Source organism: Drosophila rhopaloa, unplaced genomic scaffold, assembly GCF_018152115.1.
Source record: "Drosophila rhopaloa isolate 14029-0021.01 unplaced genomic scaffold, ASM1815211v1 contig_115, whole genome shotgun sequence".
NCBI classification, from domain to species: domain Eukaryota; kingdom Metazoa; phylum Arthropoda; class Insecta; order Diptera; family Drosophilidae; genus Drosophila; species Drosophila rhopaloa.
The window spans coordinates 11,010,043-11,030,994 of record NW_025334990.1 but is presented as its reverse complement, the minus strand read 5'-3'; the positions used below and the strand labels follow the sequence as shown (position 1 = coordinate 11,030,994).

At 43.9% G+C, this 20,952-nt stretch overlaps 4 protein-coding genes across 13 annotated transcripts; 2 read left to right on the top strand and 2 right to left on the bottom strand.

Annotated features, from left to right (window-relative positions):
• Position 1: 1 nt before the first annotated feature.
• On the bottom strand, positions 2–4,958 carry LOC108037810 (hydroxymethylglutaryl-CoA synthase 1). Of its 5 annotated transcripts, none has more exons than XM_017114457.1 (2): positions 4,837–4,958; positions 2–1,805 (listed from the first exon to the last, which is right to left on the bottom strand). In XM_017114457.1, exon 2 carries the CDS (start codon positions 1,770–1,772, stop codon positions 375–377), a length of 1,398 nt encoding a protein of 465 aa, XP_016969946.1. In that variant the 5' UTR covers positions 1,773–1,805; positions 4,837–4,958; the 3' UTR covers positions 2–374. The 5 variants fall into 5 exon arrangements, with proteins under 5 accessions (XP_016969946.1, XP_016969949.1, XP_016969948.1 ...); XM_017114460.1 differs by having other exon boundaries at positions 4,833–4,926; XM_017114459.1 differs by lacking the exon at positions 4,837–4,958 and adding an exon at positions 3,227–3,358.
• Positions 4,959–5,049: 91 nt separating this feature from the next.
• LOC108037808 (V-type proton ATPase subunit C) lies at positions 5,050–16,630 on the top strand. 5 transcript variants are annotated; one of them, XM_044461827.1, is made up of 11 exons: positions 5,050–5,208; positions 8,187–8,329; positions 8,512–8,665; positions 11,142–12,153; positions 12,548–13,002; positions 14,293–14,479; positions 14,548–14,646; positions 14,707–14,962; positions 15,025–15,122; positions 15,187–15,325; positions 15,391–16,630. In XM_044461827.1, exons 2-11 carry the CDS (start codon positions 8,195–8,197, stop codon positions 15,487–15,489), a joined length of 2,634 nt encoding a protein of 877 aa, XP_044317762.1. In that variant the 5' UTR covers positions 5,050–5,208; positions 8,187–8,194; the 3' UTR covers positions 15,490–16,630. The 5 variants fall into 5 exon arrangements, with proteins under 5 accessions (XP_044317762.1, XP_016969943.1, XP_016969939.1 ...); XM_017114454.2 differs by lacking the exons at positions 11,142–12,153; positions 12,548–13,002; XM_017114450.2 differs by lacking the exons at positions 14,293–14,479; positions 14,548–14,646; positions 14,707–14,962; ... (1 more) ...; positions 15,187–15,325; positions 15,391–16,630 and adding an exon at positions 13,562–14,226 and having other exon boundaries at positions 12,842–13,002.
• Position 16,631: 1 nt separating this feature from the next.
• Positions 16,632–19,276, bottom strand: LOC108037807 (transcription factor grauzone). Its single transcript, XM_017114449.2, has 4 exons — positions 19,134–19,276; positions 17,655–19,032; positions 17,202–17,592; positions 16,632–17,141 (listed from the first exon to the last, which is right to left on the bottom strand). Exons 1-4 carry the CDS (start codon positions 19,135–19,137, stop codon positions 16,935–16,937), a joined length of 1,980 nt encoding a protein of 659 aa, XP_016969938.1. The 5' UTR covers positions 19,138–19,276; the 3' UTR covers positions 16,632–16,934.
• A 76-nt stretch (positions 19,277–19,352) lies between these two features.
• Positions 19,353–20,915, top strand: LOC108037798. Of its 2 annotated transcripts, none has more exons than XM_017114438.2 (4): positions 19,353–19,460; positions 19,570–19,604; positions 19,665–19,925; positions 19,990–20,915. In XM_017114438.2, the coding sequence occupies exons 2-4, from the start codon at positions 19,581–19,583 to the stop codon at positions 20,434–20,436; spliced, it is 732 nt and encodes a 243-aa protein (XP_016969927.2). In that variant the 5' UTR covers positions 19,353–19,460; positions 19,570–19,580; the 3' UTR covers positions 20,437–20,915. The 2 variants fall into 2 exon arrangements, with proteins under 2 accessions (XP_016969927.2, XP_016969926.2); XM_017114437.2 differs by having other exon boundaries at positions 19,573–19,604; positions 19,990–20,913.
• Positions 20,916–20,952: the final 37 nt, after the last annotated feature.

The following is a 20,952-nucleotide window of genomic DNA, read 5'->3' as shown; positions in this document are numbered from 1 at the left end:
GTTCGTTTGACTTTGTTGATTTTTATTGTTCGTAAAACAATTGATTGTGTGCCTTACACACAGGTATAAGTATTGTACATTTATAGGCATAAATTGCAGTACCGACGCTAGTTAAGACTTGTTCCATGGTATAAATAAGGTCTGACTGGGTGAAAGATTTAATTCGCAAGCTTGTATAAATAATAGGTGTAGTACTATATATGCGATTAGGACGCGGATAAGAAGAGAGAAAGGAAAGCGACCCCTGGGATCACACCAGTTATAAATAGTTACCATCTACAGCTACAGCTTACATGGGTTTGGTCGAGAGTTTTAGAGTTATTGTCAAATTGGAGGCGAAACCTGAACCAAACCGAAGAACCGATAGCCCAGGGTTAGTGCACCCCGTTGCTGATGGTCGGCGTGCGCTCGTAGGTGCGTCGATGCAGTGAGTCCACGTCCTTTAGGTAGTAGGTGCCAGGAAACAGGGCGGAGATGCTACCCGTGGGCGTGTACGGCGCCGCATGGTTGTTCTTCTCCCGCACCTCCATCAGGGCCGAGAATTGCTCAGGAGCCACCTTCTCGCGCGAATTGAGCAGCGGCTGAACGTAGTCCAGCTTCGAGACGAACTGCTCGAAGACAGCCGCATCCTGGGTAACACTTATCGAGTACATGGAGGCTGCCAGTCCGGATCCGTAGGAGAACACGCCAATGCGCTTTCCCACCAGCTCCCTGGCTGGTTCTCCAATCAGCAGCGACACCAGGCCGGAATACACCGACGGCGTGTACATATTGCCCACCTGGTTGGCCAGCAGCAGCGATTTCTTGGTCTTGCTGGCAAATACATCCGCAGACTGCGTGAGGAAGGCCTTCTCCACATCGCGATCAAAGTAGGTGCTCTCCAGGCTGGAGCTATTGAACCGCTCCAGACCGGGGAACTGCTTCGTCCGCTCCGCCTCGCTGCTCAGCAGGAAGTCGTTAAAGCTCAGGCGGCCCACGGATTTTTGCACCAGCTTGCAGAAGGGCGTGTGGAACAGGATGGCGTCGAAAGTGCTGAGGTTGGCCGACTCCTTGGAACTATCCTTTTGCTGCTGGTCGAACTTCTTGCGGTACAACCTGTAGCAGGTGTCCAAGGCCGAAAGGTAGCACTGAATGGAGAGTTTGCCGTCCACCGTGGGATACTCGGAGCTGAGGTCCGGCTTGTAGAAGTCGTAGGCGTGCTCCATATGCGTGGCGCGGAGGCCACGATCGAAGACCAGCGGCGCATCCGGCCCCACCAGCATGGCCACCGCACCAGCTCCGCCAGTTGGGCGCGCAGCACCCTTGGCATACACTGCAATGTCTGCACAAACGGCCAGGGCGAGGCGGCCGTCCCAACTGGATGACTCCACCCAGTTGACGGCGTTGAAGAGCGCTGCCGTGCCGCCGTAGCAGGCGTTTGTGGTGTCGATGCCCTCGATGTCCGTGTTCCCGCTCTCGGCGAACAGCTGCATCAGCACCGACTTGACCGACTTGGACTTGTCCACAATGGTCTCGGTGCCCACCTCCAGGCGCCCGATCTCCGAGAACTTCACATGGTGCCGCTCCAGCAGGCGGCTCACAACCGTCAGGCAGAGCGAGTTCACGTCTTCGCGGTCCGAGCAGAATCCCATCTTGGCCTGACCCAGGCCAATTGTGTACTTGCCCGCGGAGGCACCGTCGAAGGTCTCCAGCTCCGTTTGATCCACGTACTGGGAGGGGAAGAGCACTTCGATGGCGCGTATTCCAACGTTCTGGGGCCAGTGGGATGCCATGATTGTTTCCGGTTATCTATTTAATCCTGAGCTCTGTAAAAAATAAAATAGCGATGTAATACGAAATGTTTTAACTTGATATTAAGCTGTTGGAATATTTAAAAGAAGACGAAATCACACGCTATTTCAGATTAAATTTAAATCTTTTCCTCACTTCGTCTGCAGAATAGAGCTAACAAATAATTTTCAGAAGGCAAGTTAATTCATGCTTTAAACACTATTTCAATAGAAATATTTTTATATGTTTTCCTTCATGAAGTTCGTGATTAACTGACGCTAGATTTCACAAATTTCGACCTGTTGTTTAGAGGTTCTTTAAGTAGCACTGAGTTAAATTAAATCCGAGTTCTCGGTGTGGCCCGAATTCCACTGCCAATTGGCATTGGGAAACTTTCTCCCCGCGCAATCACGGCGTATTTATAATGCTTACAAATTGGACGAGGGCAGAGACAACCTGTTGCACGCTCGAGCTGCGTTGGACGTGTGTAAGCCAGTGACTTTGAGTTGGGCTGAAGAAGTCATCAAAGTCTCGGGCAGAGGCGCCGTCTCGGGAATGGAAATGGAATTGGGATTGGGAAGGGGGCCAACTGATTTCCCTGGCTGAGAGCCCGAGAGAGAGAGAGAGAGAGTCGCCAAAGCGGAGAAAGTTTCCCCGCTCAGTCCAAGTTCACAAAAGAGAACTCAAAACCAAAAAGCGAGCCAACGTAAAGTAAACCAAAACACACGCATCACAATAAATGTAAGTCAAGAAGACAAGCCCAAAACTTGAGGGACAAGGGGCGTAGATGCTGCCGCTACACACTAAAAAATTTAGTAGTTACTTTACAAACATAAACTAAGTACATACTGTATGATACAAATAAATCATGATCATTTTATACGTTTGTACATTTTGGATTCACTTTCGGCAAGTGTCAATTAAATACTTCTTATAGATGATGTCATTATATGGAGCTTCATTCGTTTTTATGACAACTTGGTTTAATTTATTTATTTGAATACAAATTTAAAAGAAATATAAAAGCATTATTGAAGTTCTACACCAAATATACCGTCTCAAGAAATTAAACCAAATAATATATTTAATTAAAGAAGACTAGTAAACGTCTTGTCACTTGTATTAATACTGTTAAAACTAGTTAAAAAAAAAATTTTTTTTTTAATTGATTTGAATTTTGAGAATTGTTAAAATTGCCTATTAAGACTTTATAAAAACTAGTTTTATTGTTAATCTAATAGTTTAACCAGCACATTTTCAACCAAAGTCGGATTAATTTTGTTCGGTGGAGTATTGTAGGACAGGTTGGGAGCGTCTTCACCTATATGTAGGTCATGCCCACGAAACGCTCGCTCTCCCTTCGCGGAACCCCTTCCCAAAAACAAAAAAAACACGCGTCTATATTGTATAACCGATAAGAGTGTGTCCAAGCCCGAAAAGCGATTGACATGTTTACCGTTACTGTTAGCACCTGCGACTACTACTGGCCTATTGACTATAAGTTTTCACTTTTCGTGGCTGGAACTTGGGAGGTTGGGAAGCGCGAGGCTCACTCGATCGAATCTCTCCGCGGACTGACGACCACCGAGGCACTGCACTGGCATATGAATATGACCATGACGGCGGAGAGGCCTCAACTTAAATGCCTCAGAAACAGCAAACAGAGGCGAGAACGGGCGCTGTAAGTCAATGCCAATTGCTGAAAGCGCACGGCGAACAAATAGCGATCGTGCATAATTACGGGAAATATTTATCGCTTAGATACGGCCAGCGATCACAAAACGGCTGGGGCTAAGAAGTCGCCGGAATATATAGATATACGGATAGCCGTGGCTATTGCCGTGGCCATGGGGTAAAGATCAAAGGCTGTAAAACGCTGATAAGCCCGGAACAAAGCGGCTTCCTGCAATATACTACCGAAAAGATAGGACATTTTACCATTTTAGAGCGAGCACACCGGGGGAAAAAGATTATAAATTTAAGGTTGGTTAAGATATGTCCCGAAAAATATAATGTTCTGCTTAATTTGGTTGCTATGCCTTAATACAAATGAACAAGCGCAGTGAAAAGCCCATTGTTTTCATTTACAACTTTAAATCTACTCGAACTTGATCAATTCAATCTATTGTTTTTGTTAGTTAATTGAATGAAAAAAAGCATATAATGTAGTGTTTTATTTTTTTTTAAATTCTACTAGCCACTATAGAAATAAGTGAAAATCTTAAAAGTCTTTTATGTTTAACTTCTTTTTATTGGCTAATCATTAAAACAATTTCACAAAAAAATTAAGACTTGCTTTAGTTTTAAAATTTCTTAGATTAACAACATTTTATTATTAAATGTAATAAAACGAACCATTATTTGGTCTTCAATTTTATAGAGATAAAAATGAGTAAATGTCCAAACTCTTAATGAATGGCCAGTGAATCATGTTTGAACATCTAATTTCTTAAAACTTTAGAATATTTCAAGTACTATTTTTTCCACGTGTCCAAGTAAAATGAAGCTTATCCGCTGCGCCTAAGAAGCCCTTGGGTTAATATATGGAAATGGATGCACTGTTTATGCGGAAAAGTAACTAAACCGGGGAAAGGGGCACTGTTGTGGTTTTGTGTGTTATTTTTAGCACTTCGGAATTGGGAAATATATTTGAGTAAACAGTGCCTGGAACTGTTGCGCACTTCGCTAATTGTTTGCTCTTGAATCATTTCTTTTTTGGGCGTTGAGAGGGTGTGGAAGGGTGGTGCGGGGAGGTCAAAGGTCGTGGTGTTCCCGAGAAAAGCACACGTGTATATTTGAGCCGGGAGATAAGCAAAGTCTAGGGGCGAGGATTATGAAATCAATCTACGGCAACATGATCACAACTATTAACTATTGCTTTTCTGATAGCCTAGACTACAAACAGCTGGGAAAACCTTATAGAACAGCTTTACCCGATTAACCATTTAATCCTAACAGCTTGTTCCTCCGACTTCTGGTTACATCAGCGTGCGATCTAATGCCCCACCTCGCCCACCGCCGCCTTCCAGGGCAACTGCGATTTGCGTGGAGCACTCACTTACTTACTTGGCAATATTAGTGGTCCAGGGCGGGCGATATGTTTAAAACTAAACTAATTTCAATTTTAATTAAGCAACGCAACTGCGGCACCTCAGCCGGGCAGTGTTGGAGAGCGTGCCCAGCCGAACAGCTGTTTTTAGAGTCAGCTGTTTGGCTCAGGCGCTTCGCAGCACTGCCACTATCACGTGAATCTCGTCGACTATTGTGAACTGTCACTATTTTCGCCAGCGCTTTTCTCACCACACAATTTTGTTCGCATTTGTGGGTGGCGGCGGTCGATTTGCGCTGATTTTTGGCAGAAAAAAACGCAGCTCGCTGTTTTTATATAGCACAAAAAGCACACTTGTTTCGTTTGCAACCAACCAGAGCCGCTAAAAAGTAAGTGCAACAGTAAATCGGCGGTTTTTCCACGTCGCCGTGAAAAGTGCAAAAGTTCTCCCCCTCTTCGACGAAGAAAACCCCCATATTACTACATCGCAGTAGGTCTGCTGACCAGGGAAAAGTGCAACAAATGTTTTATAACTAACCGAAGATAGTGAGAAAATGTGTTTTTGCAATGTGGCTATGATTTTTTTCAAAGCAGTGTGACCCTGAAAAGTAGAGTTCGCCAGTTTGCAGCGCATCGTTTTCGACTGCAGCATTTCGCGAGGCGGGCGGTTATATCTGGAAATATCCAGGTGGATATCCAAAGGGGCTGTGGGCGGGAAGTCGGAAAAAATCTGTGTAAAGTGTTTTGATTTTTGTGCTGAAAAGAACCCGTGAGCAGCGGAAAATTATCGATCGAAAAACTGTCATGTGACTGTCAACGAACAGCTGACTGGTCGAGAGAAACTCACCACGGCGAGGGGTGAGGAGAGCAGCTCTCTCTTTACCACTATTCCTCTCTCTCTCGCCATCTTCCTCTCCTTGGGTAAACAAAATAAGTTGAAAACTAATGTTTAAAAATTAAAATACTTTTCAGTCATTTTCCCACTAAGCACGTACTTGGATGATTAATAGATCATGTTGTGCGAAAACAAGCAAATACTTTTAGTTTCGCCGCGCGAGGACCAATAAATAATGATATTGCGTGCAACAAGGACCTTGGTAAAATGCGACCATATATTAATATAGAAACTCGAGGCGAAATTCAAACAAGGCCAATAAGGCGGAAATTCGAATGGCCAAACAGCTGCTGGAATTCCAGCGCGTGCTTATCTGTGTGGCCGTGTGTGTGTGTCTCCTGATCCGCCCACATCCCCTCCCTCCAGCATTTTCACCCACCACCCCCTACAATCCACCCCCCGGCAAGCACATTATTATTAATTAATTTGGGCGCACACCCTCTGCGACGAGGATATCGTCAAAACTTTGTTTTTTCTCCTTTTGCGCCTTTGTTCCTTGCTTTTTTATTGTTTTCTGTTTTCGTCGCTGCAATTTCCTGTATTGGCTTGGACTACCCCAACTGAATGTGGATATGGGTATGGGATTGGGATAGGAATACGGATAAGGTCCTGGACCCCAACCCCACTCCATTAGCAACAGCCGTTGGCCAGTCAGACTGTCTCCAATCGCTTGGCGACGCGATGGCTGGAGCCCTCCGCCCACCGACCCTTCATCCTGGCCTTTCCCTTGGATTCGGGCCAATCCACGTCACCATCCAACATGGCAGCATAACAGTCACTCCCCCTCCTCCTTTTAGTCCTCCCTATCTTTTTTCCCTCTTCGCCCCGCAGCAATTTGACTTTCGCTGCTAAAAATAAACATACGTAGTTGTGCACTGAAAACAAAACACAACCACCTACTCTGCATGAGTGTTATAACTGAATTGCAAGTCACCTTTCATGAAATGTCGAACACATATTGCGGATCCCAATAGGATAGGCGGACTAAACATGCGTTGTTAATTAACATACGCAAAATTCTCTAATTAGAGCGTCCCTATAAACTTTACTGACATTTCAACTTCCATATCTATATAGAAAAATTGATAAATATTTATATATCAATTTCATATCATTTCACATGTCACGATCGGTTAAGATTTTTATCGGCCTGTTACCTAAATACTGTTTTTGTATCAAAATTGTATTATTTTACGTAGTTTAAGGGCAAGTACCTATTTATATTACCGAAGATTTGAAAATTAACTTTAGAAGTCAAATTAGTTGTCTGATGGAATATACCTTGCCAAGCTAAATTAGTGATCACTTTTGTTATGTCATTTTTAACCTTCATTTTTATTCAAAAATCATATGGAACTCAAATGGTATTATTTCTTAGTGTGATTCCGATTCCCATTTACCATTTTCTTGTTGTCTGTTGCCAGGCTTGTTGCTGTTGTCGCTCCCGTCCCCTTATAGCCATTGTTGTTGCTGCTTTTGACGCTTCCTGGGCGAGGACAATGCACTGCCTTGACTTGTGATTGGGGATGGAGGAAGGATTTGGAGATGGAGCTGGCCAGTTGTCACTCCTTGGGCTCGTGTTTTGTTTTCGTGTCTCTTTGTGAAGGCCATCATCGTGGTTATGTAATAACAGTGCCCACCATAGGCCGAAATTGGGTAAAGTTAGATTTATATCTCGTGGCGTTTGCTGTGTGATTACTCATACGCCCTGTGGCAGGAGTAAACAGAGGAGGAGCGGCGCTAGGAGTCAGCGACACTTACCCAAATTGAGCACTCGTTTTGGCTTTGGCCATGGCGCCTTCTGCCTTCCGTGCTTTCCGTGCGGCTTCGTCATCAAACGCTTTCGGACACGGACGGATTCGGGGAACGAATCGGATCGCAGATACTTCGGCCTTTCGTTTTTCCGACTTCCATGGCATCTGGTCGTTATGCCAGCACTCATTTGGCAGCGAACCCCCGACAAAGAAGCACGTCAGCATGTGGCTTAGCCGGAAAAAGTAGGAAAAACAAACGGAGTGAAGGAAAACCCCAAACGGTGGCCAGGGGAAAATGCCAAAAAACCTGGTGGAAAAGTTCCTGACCATTCTGTTGAGACGCAAGGAGTGCTAGGATCAAGTGTTTGTGTAAGCAACAAGGACTGTGCATACATAAATATATGTATATATACATACCTGTACCGAAACATAGACAAACTGGCGCTGGACTGTCTGGCGCCAGAGTTTGGGGTTGTGATGGTTCGGTTCAGGACTCCTTTGTCTGGGAAAACTGCACTTTTCAGGGTTCGATCGCGCATATATAATTGCTCCTGAGTGTCAATTAAATATTCATCAGCAGAAACTTGAAAGTTTTCAAAGTCATGCAATCAATAGGAGGAGTTACATAATTTAGGAGGGGGTAATCGATTAGCCAAGGTCACAGACAAATTGGCTTCGACTTTCACTCACTTTCCCATCTTTTTTCCCACCCCAATAGCCATCAAGATGATGTCCGAATACTGGATTATTTCGGCTCCTGGCGAAAAGACCTGCCAGCAGACGTACGACACCATGAACAACCTGACCAGCAAGCAACACAACCTGTGTAATAACTACAAGTTCCATATACCAGACCTGAAGGTGAGTTTAGTTATCATCAGACACTTGTAAATTATCTTATTCTGTCCACTTTAAAAGAATAAACACTTGTCTTTTATGGACTCAGATAAAATATAACCATATACAGCTTATAAATATTTTTTGGCGTTTTTTTTACATAACTTACACTATGATCTTCTTCTAATCACTGTTTATAACCACAGGTGGGCACCCTGGACCAACTGGTGGGCCTCTCCGACGATCTGGGCAAGCTGGACACCTATGTGGAGCAGATCACCCGCAAGGTGGCCAACTACTTGGGCGAGGTGCTGGAGGATCAGCGGGACAAGCTGCACGAGAACCTGATGGCCAACAACAGTAAGTCGTCTGCCTGCCACCAATTACATTGTATTAGCCTAGCTTAGTCTAGCTTAGCTTAGTTCCGTTTAGTTTAGTTTAGTTTTAGTTGACGTGGTTAGGTGATGCCTGTTCCGAGTCACGAATCTATATCGTTTTGGTTCTTTAGTTATTCATAAGCAGTTCTTCTGACCGTAGACACTGTTGAACCGGAATGCTCAGATATAATCGTACCATGTGTATTGCCCACATCTATTGTTTACCCACAACTGTTCTGTACTAACTAACAACCAGTGAGAATTACCAACGAATTCCTTACTTTCCCAGCCACCGTGGGCTGTTATTATGGAATGTTTTTATCTATCTAAGACTCTGTTTGAGTAAATCCCAAAACTAACTAACACGAATCCCGTCTTTTTCAATCACGATTTTTATATACGTTTACAGTAGTTCAAGATTATGCGAGAAACAGATTTAAAAACTAATCGATTTTCAGCCGAAACCCTTAGGCCTTACATTTATTTTATTCGAGTTTCTAGACCTTATACGTTTTTTGTTCTCCAACATTATTTTCTTTTCCACTCCTAGGTTACTTTTAATTTTGATCTGTTTTCTTGAGTTTTATTTTGATTTTCCTTGAACTCATGCGCACAATCATCACCACTGAAAAGAAGGATATTCCGTAGAAGACTAGTTCGAGTTGGTCTGAAAAGATATAGTGCCATCCAACAACAATGGAATTAAAGTTTACGGCCAACAAAAAATAAAATAGTTGCAATTAAAACGAAAGAAAATTAGCCGAATGGGAATTTGCGTTGTTTATTTTGTGTTGCGTTTGTTGTACATTTAAATACGCACCGAACTCACACGCTATATAAATCTACAACTATACTATACTATGCCAACTGAGACACACACAGATACACACACACACCAGCGTATTTTTGGCCCAATTCAAGGGCGCCCAAATCCCCGGTCAATTACTCCGTGCTCACGGTTGAAGGTCGCCCAAAAAATAAAAAAAATATATATAATAACACTATGCCAAACAATAGAAAGACACTCACACACGCTGAAGGAGTACAGTGAACACTTTGTATATTTTACATAAATTGTTGTACGTTTCTTTTCGGTTTTTGATACGATTGAGTTGGACGAGTTATTTGTGGTTTTCCGTCATTTGAAAGCCCATTAGTTTTTAAATCATTCACCGCAATAAAATAGAACGAGAAAAAGATACAATGAAGATGAACGAAATCTTATGTGTAAAGATATAGACCCATAAACTGCATATATATATATTGTATAAATACTTGACTTTGAACTTTTGCGCGAGTGTCGTTCCCTCATACTTATTTTTTAATTTTAATTTCGACTTTACGTGTACTATTATTTGTATAAATAACAATGTAAGTGCGTGCGTGTAAAAGTTGGCCAACTTTTGTACTGTACATATATGTATCTCTATATAGACTGTTGTAACTGTTGTGTGTGTGTGCCTGATTGGAGTGTGTGCGTGTGTATCTGTGTTGTCTCATTTCCTCACCTGCATCGATCCGCTTGGAAAACGCTTATTTCTGTACCATTTTTCCCGAGAAAACCCACTCACACACAAGGAGCCTGTAGTGCAGAGATGCAATTGAAAGGATTTTATTTTGCGGGCACATGTGTGTGTGGGTGGGCGAGTGTCTGTGTCCTGTGCACCTGTTCATTCGCCTTTCACATCCACCGCATTTCGCTAATTGGGAAAGATGGGAGATACTTGCAATTAGAGCTAATTGGTAACGTGTGGCAAAAACACGAAAGCAACGACAACGAAACGCTTTTACACTGCAAACAAAAATACCAGAGTACCAGAAAACGCGCAAATGAAAGCACAAAATGAGACGCAAACATCTATCAGCCATGGGATCACTGAGTTCCCCCGATTACATTTTTTGTTCCACTGTTGTTCATGGGATTCCGATTCCTTTTCGCACACAAAACTCCAAAACTATACCCAAAATACCCGCACACATGAGTTTCAAATTATTTACATTATACCCATATGATTTTCCTTATTTAATTTAACGATATTTACAAAACGATAAGTACATTTTGGTTTCGCTTTTGGTTTATGATGATGGTAACAACCCACAGAAGTCCGGTTTTAGTGTTATGAAAGCAGTTGATCTCGAGATTGTGTAGGCAAATCGTGAGGTCTAGCCCCTAAATGTATGCTATATAGTTTTACTTTTAATTTATTTCGACCGTCCCGCCCGGAAATCGAACCGAAATCGAACTGAAATCCTAGCTATGACTAAGTCTGCAACCGAATCTAAATGCCTTGTGTTGTATTGTCTGTATCGGTAATTGAATCGCCACCAAACCACACGAAACTCCATCTCAAATTGAACCTCGATCGCCACTGCCACCACCATCCGACTACTGAATCCTGAATCCTGAATCGGCTCAAATGTTGAATCTCGAATCCTGAACGAATCTCGCGCGGATGCAGGTCCTGGGCCACCCGACGACAGCATGCCGTGTCGCCACCACCAGCGCATCAAGCATCTCAGCCTGCGACACCAGCGAAAACACCAGCACACGCACCACCAAAACAAACCCCAACACTACCATCACCACCACCATCACCACCAGCTGCCGCAGGATCTAAAGGGTAAATCCGCAGTCGCCTGTTCTCCCGCCACCCCTCCGCCTGTGCCCCTCAATCTTCCGCCTGCCTGTGCCTGCGATGTCCTCGCCCCAGGATCCATATCCGGCGGCAGCCTGACTAACCTGTCGTCGGGAAACGACGCGGAGCCGGAGCCGGAGTTCGATGGCTGTCCGTGCGACGAGTGCTTCGCCTGTGCCCCGCCCAGCACCAGTGCCACGGCCAGCACACTCCTGGCGGACGAGTGCTACTCGCAGACCGCCTCCTCGATGCTGAGTGCCACCCGCTGTGCCCTGTCCACGGTGGCGGCGATAGCCACCGGAAGCGGACTTGGCGGCGGACTGGGCAGCGGCCCAAGCACCAGTGCCGCGGCCGCTGCGGCTGCCTCGCCCTCCGGTGGTGGGGCGGCGCCCGCCTCCTGCTCGACGCTCAGCTCCTCGGCATACTTCTCCACGTCGGCGCCCACGACCAGCAGCTCGGTGCACAGCAGCATGTCCCGCTCTAACAGCAAGCGGCTGAATAACAACACTTGCAGCATCAACAATAACAAGCTCAGCTTCCGCAGCGGCAGCCATGTGAGCCAGTTGCATCTGGCGTCCACGCATCCCCAGCAGCTGCAGCTGCATCATCATACGCATCATTCGCATCAGCAGGCAGTGCATCATCCGCATGCCAATCCGCTGCAGTCGCCCACGCAAAAGTCCATGTCGGAGGACGAGGGCGATGCATCGGCGGCGGCCCCCGAAGATGGGGAGACGGACGAGGACCCCAAGAGTCCGCACAGTGTGCAGTCCGATCTGTCGGACACCTTCGACTGGTGGTTCAATAAGCCCAAGCGTAACTCTAAGAAGAGCAGGTATCTTATCATCGCATTACCTACTTTGTAGAACCGTTGCCAAATCGCCAGCACCCCAGACAAAAAAAAAACCAAGTCAAAACCAGAAAAAAAAAGCCAGTCACCCGCTGTCATCCCGCTAAGCTTAGCCAAAAGAACAAACACACTAAACACGCTGTAAAAACACAAGATACAACACCACACTGAAACAATGGCGCACCCGCTTTGCCTGCCCTCATCCAAAAACCACACACCACACCAGCAATATGAAAACCCAGAAAATCCATAAATGTTTCAGTTGATTAAGAACCGAGAACCGAGTCAAATGCAATAATAATGTATTTCTTTTTTAAATCACTCCCCATCGCACATTGCCCACCCGATCATTTTGCCATTTCGCAATTTACACTGACAGTGCACAACAGCAACACGAGACATCAACACCACAGCAACAGCAAAACCAAAACCAACAGACGCAACAGCAACATGCAACCAACAACCCACTGACCCCACAGCAACACCAACAGACACAACAGCAACACCAACAGACACAACAGCAACAGAAACAAACCCAACAGCAACACCAGCAAACCCAACAGCAACACCAACACCACCTATCCAAAGCAATGACATTTTGGCATCAAGCATCGACCACACCGCGCTCTAGTTATCGCTCTTTCTTCAATTCTCTTGCCGATCAAATTTATAGCAAACGTTCTACACCGAGTCAATTAAATATAAACAATGGATTTAATTTAACACCAACACATAGATCGTCTCCAGTGAGTAGTTGTTGTGGCAGTAGTAGCCAGGGGCGATCCAGTCCGGACACGGATCCCGCCGAGCCGCCCGAGTTTCCGCTGAGTCCAGGTTAGCATGCCTGGGTTGGTCCTGGTCCCCATTCGACCCGACCCAACCCAATCCACTTTGCAGATCTCTTGATCGACGTTGACATATACCCTACTATAAGTGTACATGTTGATGTTGCCGTTGCTCTCCCGTTTCGTTTCGTTTCCTTTCCTTTTCGTTCGATTTATCTTCTTATTTTCTCCGATTCTGTATCTGATTCTGATTTTCGATTAATGTTTTTTTTTGAGCAACTTGATGTTTCCCAAAAACCACACACCTCTCCACTTTCTTTGATCGTCGTCCACTCTTGGGAGTAAATTGCAATTGCAGACGAGTTTCTGTTCTATATTTTTGTTGAAGCAACTATTTTGCCCAGTGATCGTCACGAAGTTTTATCCTTCTTTCGCCACTTTTGATTTGCCTTTCTCTCCTATCTCTGTGGTATTTGCAAACGCCTTTTGTTTGCGCTTTCGTTTTGCTTTCTCGCGATTTGACTATGAATATTTGACTATAAATACACGGATCTGTTGATTATTTGTACCAGTGTAAAAGTGTAAAAGCGATTATGTTGTTCTTTCAGTGTACGCTCACCAAATCACCAAATGTTGTTCTACGCTCCACATCATTACAGCCACGATTAACGCCGATTCCCATTAAGCTATATCAGCAATCTCACCTCAAAACAATCACCAAAAAAAAAAAAAAACTTAAAACTGCAGCTTTGCCCAGCGCCAATGTTAATCAATCTCTGAGTTACTGTTTGCTTTTTTTGCATTTTATTTCGTCCTTTGAGTGTCTATATATACTTATCACACAGCACTATGTTTTTCAAAGTCCAGCTAACGTGTTGTGCCGTGTGACACGAAAGGTATTTCCAATTGCGACTAATATGCGTAGTCCAAGATCCCCGTAATCCCCGTAGCCTCTATTAATGCATCCAAATTGTTCGTTTATCGATGTTCCTTTTTAATCTTAACCTATATATCCTGTAAGTGTGCGTGTGTGTGTCTGAGTAATCCTAATGTAATGTTCTGTGCGTCCAATCTGACTAACTAACTAGCATTTTTCAGTTACTTCATTTACTTATACAACTTTATTTATATAACTTTAATTTTAAATAGCTTTCGAGCCTAGTTTCCTTCAAACTAATTCTATACAACTTTTAGATCAATTACTATGTATTTTTTCTATTTCGTTTTGTACTTAAACATTAATTGAACAACTCGTTTGTTCTGCTAGTCAACTAAGTGAACTATTTAATTTTTGTGCTATACAGCATTGACTAATACTCTTTTTCTACGAATCAAATAGCTGAACTGCCGCAGTACTTGACCCGCTTCCAATGGGATATGGCCAAGTACCCGATCAAGCAGTCGCTGCGTAACATCGCCGACATTATCTCTAAGCAGATCGGTCAGATTGATGGCGATTTGAAGACCAAGTCGCAGGCCTACAACAACCTCAAGGGAAATCTGCAGAACCTGGAAAAGAAGAAGACGTGAGTGGGATTAAATAAATAAATAAATCTTATTGATACATATTAAATTTTTGTTTCTCTCCTTATAGTGGCAGCTTGCTGACCAGGAATCTGGCTGATTTGGTCAAGAAGGAGCACTTCATTCTGGATTCGGAGTATCTGACCACCCTGCTGGTTATTGTGCCCAAGTAAGTTAGACATCATATTGTTTCTTAAGCTATGGATATTAAAGCATATTTTTTTCACAGGGTCATGGCCAACGACTGGCTGACCAACTACGAGAAGATCACCGACATGATCGTTCCCCGCTCGTCGCAGCTCATCCAGGAGGACAGCGACTACTGCCTCTTCAACGTGACCCTCTTCAAGAAGGTGGCCGAGGAGTTCAAGCTCCATGCCCGCGAGCGCAAGTTCATTGTGCGCGACTTTGTCTACAACGAGGAGGAGCTGGCCGCCGGCAAGAACGAGATGACCAAGCTGATGACGGACAAGAAGAAGCAGTTTGTGCGTAACCCGTTGAAAATAGGTACCTTCAGAAAGGTGTTCTTAACTCAAATCCATTTCAGGGACCCCTGGTTCGTTGGCTGAAGGTGAACTTCAGCGAGGCCTTCTGCGCCTTGATCCATGTGAAGGCGCTGCGTGTGTTTGTTGAATCCGTGCTGAGGTATGTTATCAAATTATAAGCGTTAATTGATAGCAATGGTAACAATGATTTTGTGAACCCACAGGTACGGCCTGCCCGTCAACTTCCAGGCCATCCTGATCGAGCCCAACAAGAAGAGTGTGAAGCGTCTGCGTGATGTGCTCAACCAGCTGTATGGCCACTTGGATGGCGCTTCCGCTGGCGGTGCTGTCAGCAGTGCTGATGTGGGTGTTCTTTAATATTAAGTCATCACTTAAATCAATCTGATTTTATTTATTTTATTCCTCAGAACGTGGACATCCCCGGCCTCGGCTTTGGCCAGTCCGAATACTTCCCCTATGTGTTCTACAAGGTCAACATCGATATGGTGGAGCAGGCCAAGGTCTAAGATCGCCCGCCGTCCCCAACATTGCATACATCCAGCCACACAAAATACACTTTACTACAAAACAACCAACTTAAAATCAGCTAAACCATTCGCAGACATTTAATGAAACAAAATTAATAGATTACTTTAAATAATTTTAGTCATTGTTATCTAATTATTGTTGTTATTTATGTTGCGCGTTGCCGATATTTGTTTCAAATCAGCTTCCGGTTCGAGAAATCGTGACGCGCGTCAACCAACCGAAATAAGTCAAGCAAAAAAAAAAGAAATCATTTGCAATCATCCCAGATCTTGTAGAACTTCCCGATTGTTCTTTGTCCCCCTTCAGTTCGCAAAACAGTATTTTATGTTTTTCTTATGCCTTACTATGATTATATGATGAATGAACAGAGTGTTTAACCCGTAGCTAAATTTACACACATTGTCGCTGAAGCCTTGGCTTTATTTCTCTTTTTTGTTTGTTTTTGGTAGCTATACAATAAACATTTGAGTTACATTTTGTTTTACAAACATTTCGTCTCGTTTCGTGCTTGTGCTCCACTTGGTAAATGTATTCGTGACTAACAGCCAACATACAAAAACATGCCCAAAATAAATTTAAGCCCAAAATGGTGTCGCAAATCGCAAACCGAACGTTTCCCACGGAACTAATTGCGCTAACAAATTTCCGATGCAATGGTACGTTTCGAGTAAAGTCAAACTATTATTAACGGAAGTATTGTATTTATAACTGTTGCCTAGATATTGAAAGTCTAAAAACATTGCGCTCTGTTTACATACTACTAATCGCTAAGATGAACCGCTCGAGCCTTTCGTGGTTTTATCTTTTTTGTTTAAACCCACGTGTGCGTTAACCCAACAAATAACCACCAGCAATCGAGGGTCAACCACATAAGATATGAACAATAATATTCTATTCGTATGTAAAGTTTTTCAGTTTTTCCTATTGCTAAATCGAGAATTGTGTACCGAGTTAAGCGAATCGTGAGAGAGATACAGTATCTATTATATAAATATTTTAAAGTTATGCATACTATGTGTAAAAAAGAAACGAAAGAAACCATGTAAATGTCATTGCGTTATATAAGGTGCAATTAAGCCATCCTTGTAAATAATTATAAAGAAAGAAAGACATTCCCAACTTTGTTTTGTTATCAATTGTTTGGATTGGAGCATTGTCCAGTTCGCATTTATTATTAAATACTTGTAGCTTAAGTCTAAAGTATCAAACGCTTTTTGAAATTAAACTTTCACAGGGTTTGCTCTGATTAAATTAACTCAAAAGAGTTCAATTCTGATATTTTTAAAAATAATAGAAACAAATTCATAAAACGGAATAACTGTGTAGTGGGGCATAACCTGATAGTAACTAAATTTAAACTCGATAAAATTCTGTGAAAGTAAAAAAAAGGCGTTTGGATATTTCAATGAATTTTCTTTAGGTGCTAGATCTCCTGTTTGGGCTTATTTTGCGAGGAGGCGTTGCGCGATATCTTCAGGATATTTGGCGGCTTCGGCTGGTTCTTGTCCGCCTCGTATTGTGCGCGATGCAATCGCTGGCGATGCTTGTACATGTTGGCGCTGCAGAAGAACGTCATCGGGCAGTTTGGACAGGTGTAGAGCACCTCTCCGGTGTGTGTTGATGTGTGTTCCTGCAGGGGTTATTATAAAGTAGATATTAAACTGATATTGAGAAGGTACTCCGAACTCACCTTTAGCTCTTGCGGTCGTTTGAAGGCCTTCTCGCACATGGTGCACTTGAACTTGCGCTCACACTCGTGATTGTGATATATGTGACGCCTGAGAGCTCTCGCGTTTGGTGACACTTTAGCGCAGATGTGGCAGCGATGCTCCCCTGCACTTTCCACGTGGATGCTCTTCATGTGCTGCTTCAAACCGGTCATACCCTTTAACCATGCCCCGCAGATCTGGCACTGCTTAAGCTCGGGCTCCGGACGCGGCTTGTCCGAGTGCATTAACTCCTGGTGCTTCTTCAGAATGATCTTCGTGCGCATCTGCTTGCCGCACTTGTCGCAGATAATGGTGCTCTCCGGGTCGTGCATGGAGCTCATGTGGTTCTTCAGCTTGCGCTCGGTGAGGAATCTGTTTCGGATAGTCAACCAAAGTAAAAAAAGTAGTGATAGTTTGTTAAAGAGTTGACTCACTTTTTATTACACTCGGAACAGGTGAATTTGAACTCCGATTTGGGCACATGCTTGTTTAGCTTGTGGTAGTCGATGGCCGTTTTGCTGAGAAAGGTTTTCGAGCACAGGTCGCAGCTGAATGTCAGCTTAATGGCCGGATCCATGTGGACCTGCTGGTGTGACTCCAGGTGCCGTGAGTTCTGGAATGACTTTTCGCACACGCTGCACTTAAAGTGCTCGGGATTCCAATGAACGAGCACATGCTCGGCTAGCACTTTGCGCTGCGTGAATTTTCGGCCGCAACACATCATGTAGCCGGGATCTACCTGGTGGGTAAGTCTGTGGTGGCGCTGCATTTCGGTGAAGTTGTGCACCAGCAGATTGCAGATGGCACACGGCAGCACACTGGTAAAGAACTTGGCGATGATAACATCGTACTCTTCCTGTTGTTTCTTGCGCTGCTCCAGCAGCTCGCGGGACATGCGCACTTTCGGCTCCGCCGGTTTCGTCCGCTTCTTGTACTTTTTGGGCCGCACCACCGTTCTCTTGGGCAGCACGGCGAACTCCTGCTTTCCAGGATTGTCGAGCTCGAAGTCTGAATCCGAGTCGAAGCCACCGCTGCCTCCGTAGTTGTCCTCGGAGGAATTATCGCTAGGCTCCAATTCGTCGTCCAAGTTGCATGAGAAGTCGGGGTCCCCGACGTCCTCCATGAACTCTTCGAGCGCTTCCGCCTTTAGGTTTAGTTGAATGTCTTCTTTTGGTTTCTGAAGCGGGGCAGTTGCGGTGTCTGATTTTCGGGGGCGACCACGTCTCTTTTTTGGTGGCGCAGGCTCTATATTTCCCTCTGCGAGATCCTCATCTTTCTCCTTGTCCACGGAGGATCCTTCCTCTGCCTTTAGGCGCTTCCTTAAACGTCTGGCAGTGCCCTCCAATTGATCCTGAGTTCTTTGCGTGTTGGCAGTGCTCTCCAAGATCTCGATGCGGGGTAAATGGTCCAGTTCATGTTCCTCTATCTTGACCTCCGGGTAGAAAAAGTTGCGGCCGCCAAGTTCCGGTGGCTCCTGCACCCGAGCATCATCCTCTATTGGCAGCTTTGCAACTTCCGGAAAGGAAGAGGTTCCCTGGGTGAGAGGATCATCTTCCATGAGCAGCACTTTTGTTTCCAGCAAGGAGCTCTGCGCTGCACTAACGAATTCATGCAAAGTGTGGAAGTCGGACACGGTCTTCCAGCAGCGTCCGCAGATCCTGTCGTGACTTTCCTTGGAGATCTGGAAGGGGAAGTGCTGATTGACGATCCTGGTCACCTCCAGTTGGGCGGACCGCGGGGAGTTCACGTCTATATAGTCCCCCATCATGGCCGAATACTCGCACATGCAGAGTAAGCAGCAAGAAGAGGAATCTACATAAAAGATAGTTAAAGTAGAATGTTAACATTTGAGCATCACCAGCTTGGGCATGAATCGCCTCCTCTGTCCGACACCTGCACTGTCGTAAGCTTACCCATTGCTATTTGTATCCTTTGTTATAGGCAATAGAAAGCCATCTAAAGATTGGAGTGTAAAATGCAGTTTTTTATTTACTAATTTGTTTAAAGCCGCAGTGCACTCAAAACGCCAGCTGTTTTTGCAGTTCACAATAGCACAGCAAGCTGCTGCCATTTACCAACACTGCCAATATCGATAGGCGAAATACGATTTTACATCTGCCAAAGAGCTGGTCACTCCAAAGGTGGATGCGTTAAAAGTTATTGTTATTAATTTAATCATTTTGAGAAAAAACAAAGCTGCCAATGCGATAAAGTTAATTTGTTTTAAAGTAGAAACTAAGGTAAGTTCTCCGGTAAAAGAAAAGTCAACTGCATTTGGGTAAATAGTGAAATGTAAAGGTGTAACGCACATTTGGCCATTTGTTTACGTTTTTACTTTCTTATTTTAAGCAGATCCAAACATGTCGGATTCAGAGAAAGTTGTGGTAAGACTATACTACACTCCCAATGTTTGCTATTACTAATCCTTCACTCTCCCAAAAAAGGACGAATTCTCAAATGAAATCCTCACGGCCGTGGAGCCCAGAGAAACCATTTGGTACTCCATAGGACAGCTTGTGGAGATGATTGAATGTCCAGGTTGTGGAAAATCTATGGTATCCTTCAAAAACCGCTTCGCCCACGTTAAGAAGTGCTTCAGCATCAAAAGACGAGGTCCTCTGTACAGAATCCATGGCTATGCGGAGTGCAAGTGCGGTTTACTCATAGCAGACACTGCCAAAGCCCAAAAACTGCATGTTTGTATGGTAAAGAATTTAAAATAATTAGGAATTGCCTTCAAAGTACTATATACTGTATATTTTTATTCAGGGTAAAGTTCGACCCTGCAAGCCAAGTTTGCCAGTTGAGCCGGAAAAACCTCCGGCTGAAGCACAACCTCCCGAAGAACTACCCTCCACGACAAAGAAAAGCGAGCCTGTTCAGATTTTGGAGCAAACTGTGAAGCCCCAAAGCAAAACTTGGATTCGCAACTTTATCTGCCCTATAAAGCAAAAGGAACTACCATTCCTGGATGTTTCCTGTTCCAATGAAACCGAAACAAAGCCAACCTCAAGGCCGCGTGTCCGTAACTTCGACAAACCATCCCGAGTGCTGGCTCCCAAGGATGTCTGTGTCTACTCCATAATTCGCAAGAATGGAGCTATTTCGGTGGCGGGCAGATCGATCCTAACGCAGCGAGGGAGTAACGAAAACATTGTCTTGATTAAAAAGCGAAAACTGCGACTGCCCGCAATAAAGCAAAGCGGAAAATCATGACCATAAGTTTATAGCAAATGTAGATCAAGCACGTTAGTTAACTATATCTAAGCCATTACTTTAATATCGACAGAGCATTTAGGAGACTGTTTTTCGTAAGAACTTTTGCTTAATTAAAAATCAAACTAATATGAATTACTTTTTTTTAAGTTTAAGGCAGTGTACCTTATTGACTACGTTACTATTTTTAATTTGTTTTAACTTTCCGGGGAAACGAAAAAATTCAATTCCTTTTAGAATAGATTACTTAAAATATGTCGATTTTATTTGCTTAAAACAGAAGATGTAAAAAAAACAGAATATATCTTAATAAAGATTCGGTTAAAGAAATATATATGGTTTACTGATTCTCTATGAGGAATTGAATTTTTAAAAATTGTTCTGATTGCGTTTAACCTTTTTTTAGCCTTTAAGTTTGCTTACATTAATCTCGATTAAATGCTTAAACCAAAATTACATTTTGTATTCAATGTTTTTTTTTATAATTTTCATTTTTAAAGTAGTCACTCACATAAA

Excerpts from the sequence above, each read along its gene's own strand:
- LOC108037810 (XM_017114457.1), bottom strand. The coding sequence starts at position 1,772 with ATGGCATCCCACTGGCCCCAGAACGTTGGAATACGCGCCATCGAAGTG.
- LOC108037808 (XM_044461827.1), top strand. The coding sequence starts at position 8,195 with ATGATGTCCGAATACTGGATTATTTCGGCTCCTGGCGAAAAGACCTGC. Across the intron at positions 8,666-11,141 it reads GAACCTGATGGCCAACAACA|GTCCTGGGCCACCCGACGAC; the intron begins GTAAGTCGTCTG and ends GCGCGGATGCAG. Across the intron at positions 13,003-14,292 it reads CGAGTTTCCGCTGAGTCCAG|CTGAACTGCCGCAGTACTTG; the intron begins GTTAGCATGCCT and ends CGAATCAAATAG.
- LOC108037807 (XM_017114449.2), bottom strand. Across the intron at positions 17,593-17,654 it reads TGTTCCGAGTGTAATAAAAA|ATTCCTCACCGAGCGCAAGC; the intron begins GTGAGTCAACTC and ends TATCCGAAACAG. Across the intron at positions 17,142-17,201 it reads AACGACCGCAAGAGCTAAAG|GAACACACATCAACACACAC; the intron begins GTGAGTTCGGAG and ends TAACCCCTGCAG.
- LOC108037798 (XM_017114438.2), top strand. The coding sequence starts at position 19,581 with ATGTCGGATTCAGAGAAAGTTGTG. Across the intron at positions 19,605-19,664 it reads CGGATTCAGAGAAAGTTGTG|GACGAATTCTCAAATGAAAT; the intron begins GTAAGACTATAC and ends CTCCCAAAAAAG. Across the intron at positions 19,926-19,989 it reads AAAAACTGCATGTTTGTATG|GGTAAAGTTCGACCCTGCAA; the intron begins GTAAAGAATTTA and ends ATTTTTATTCAG.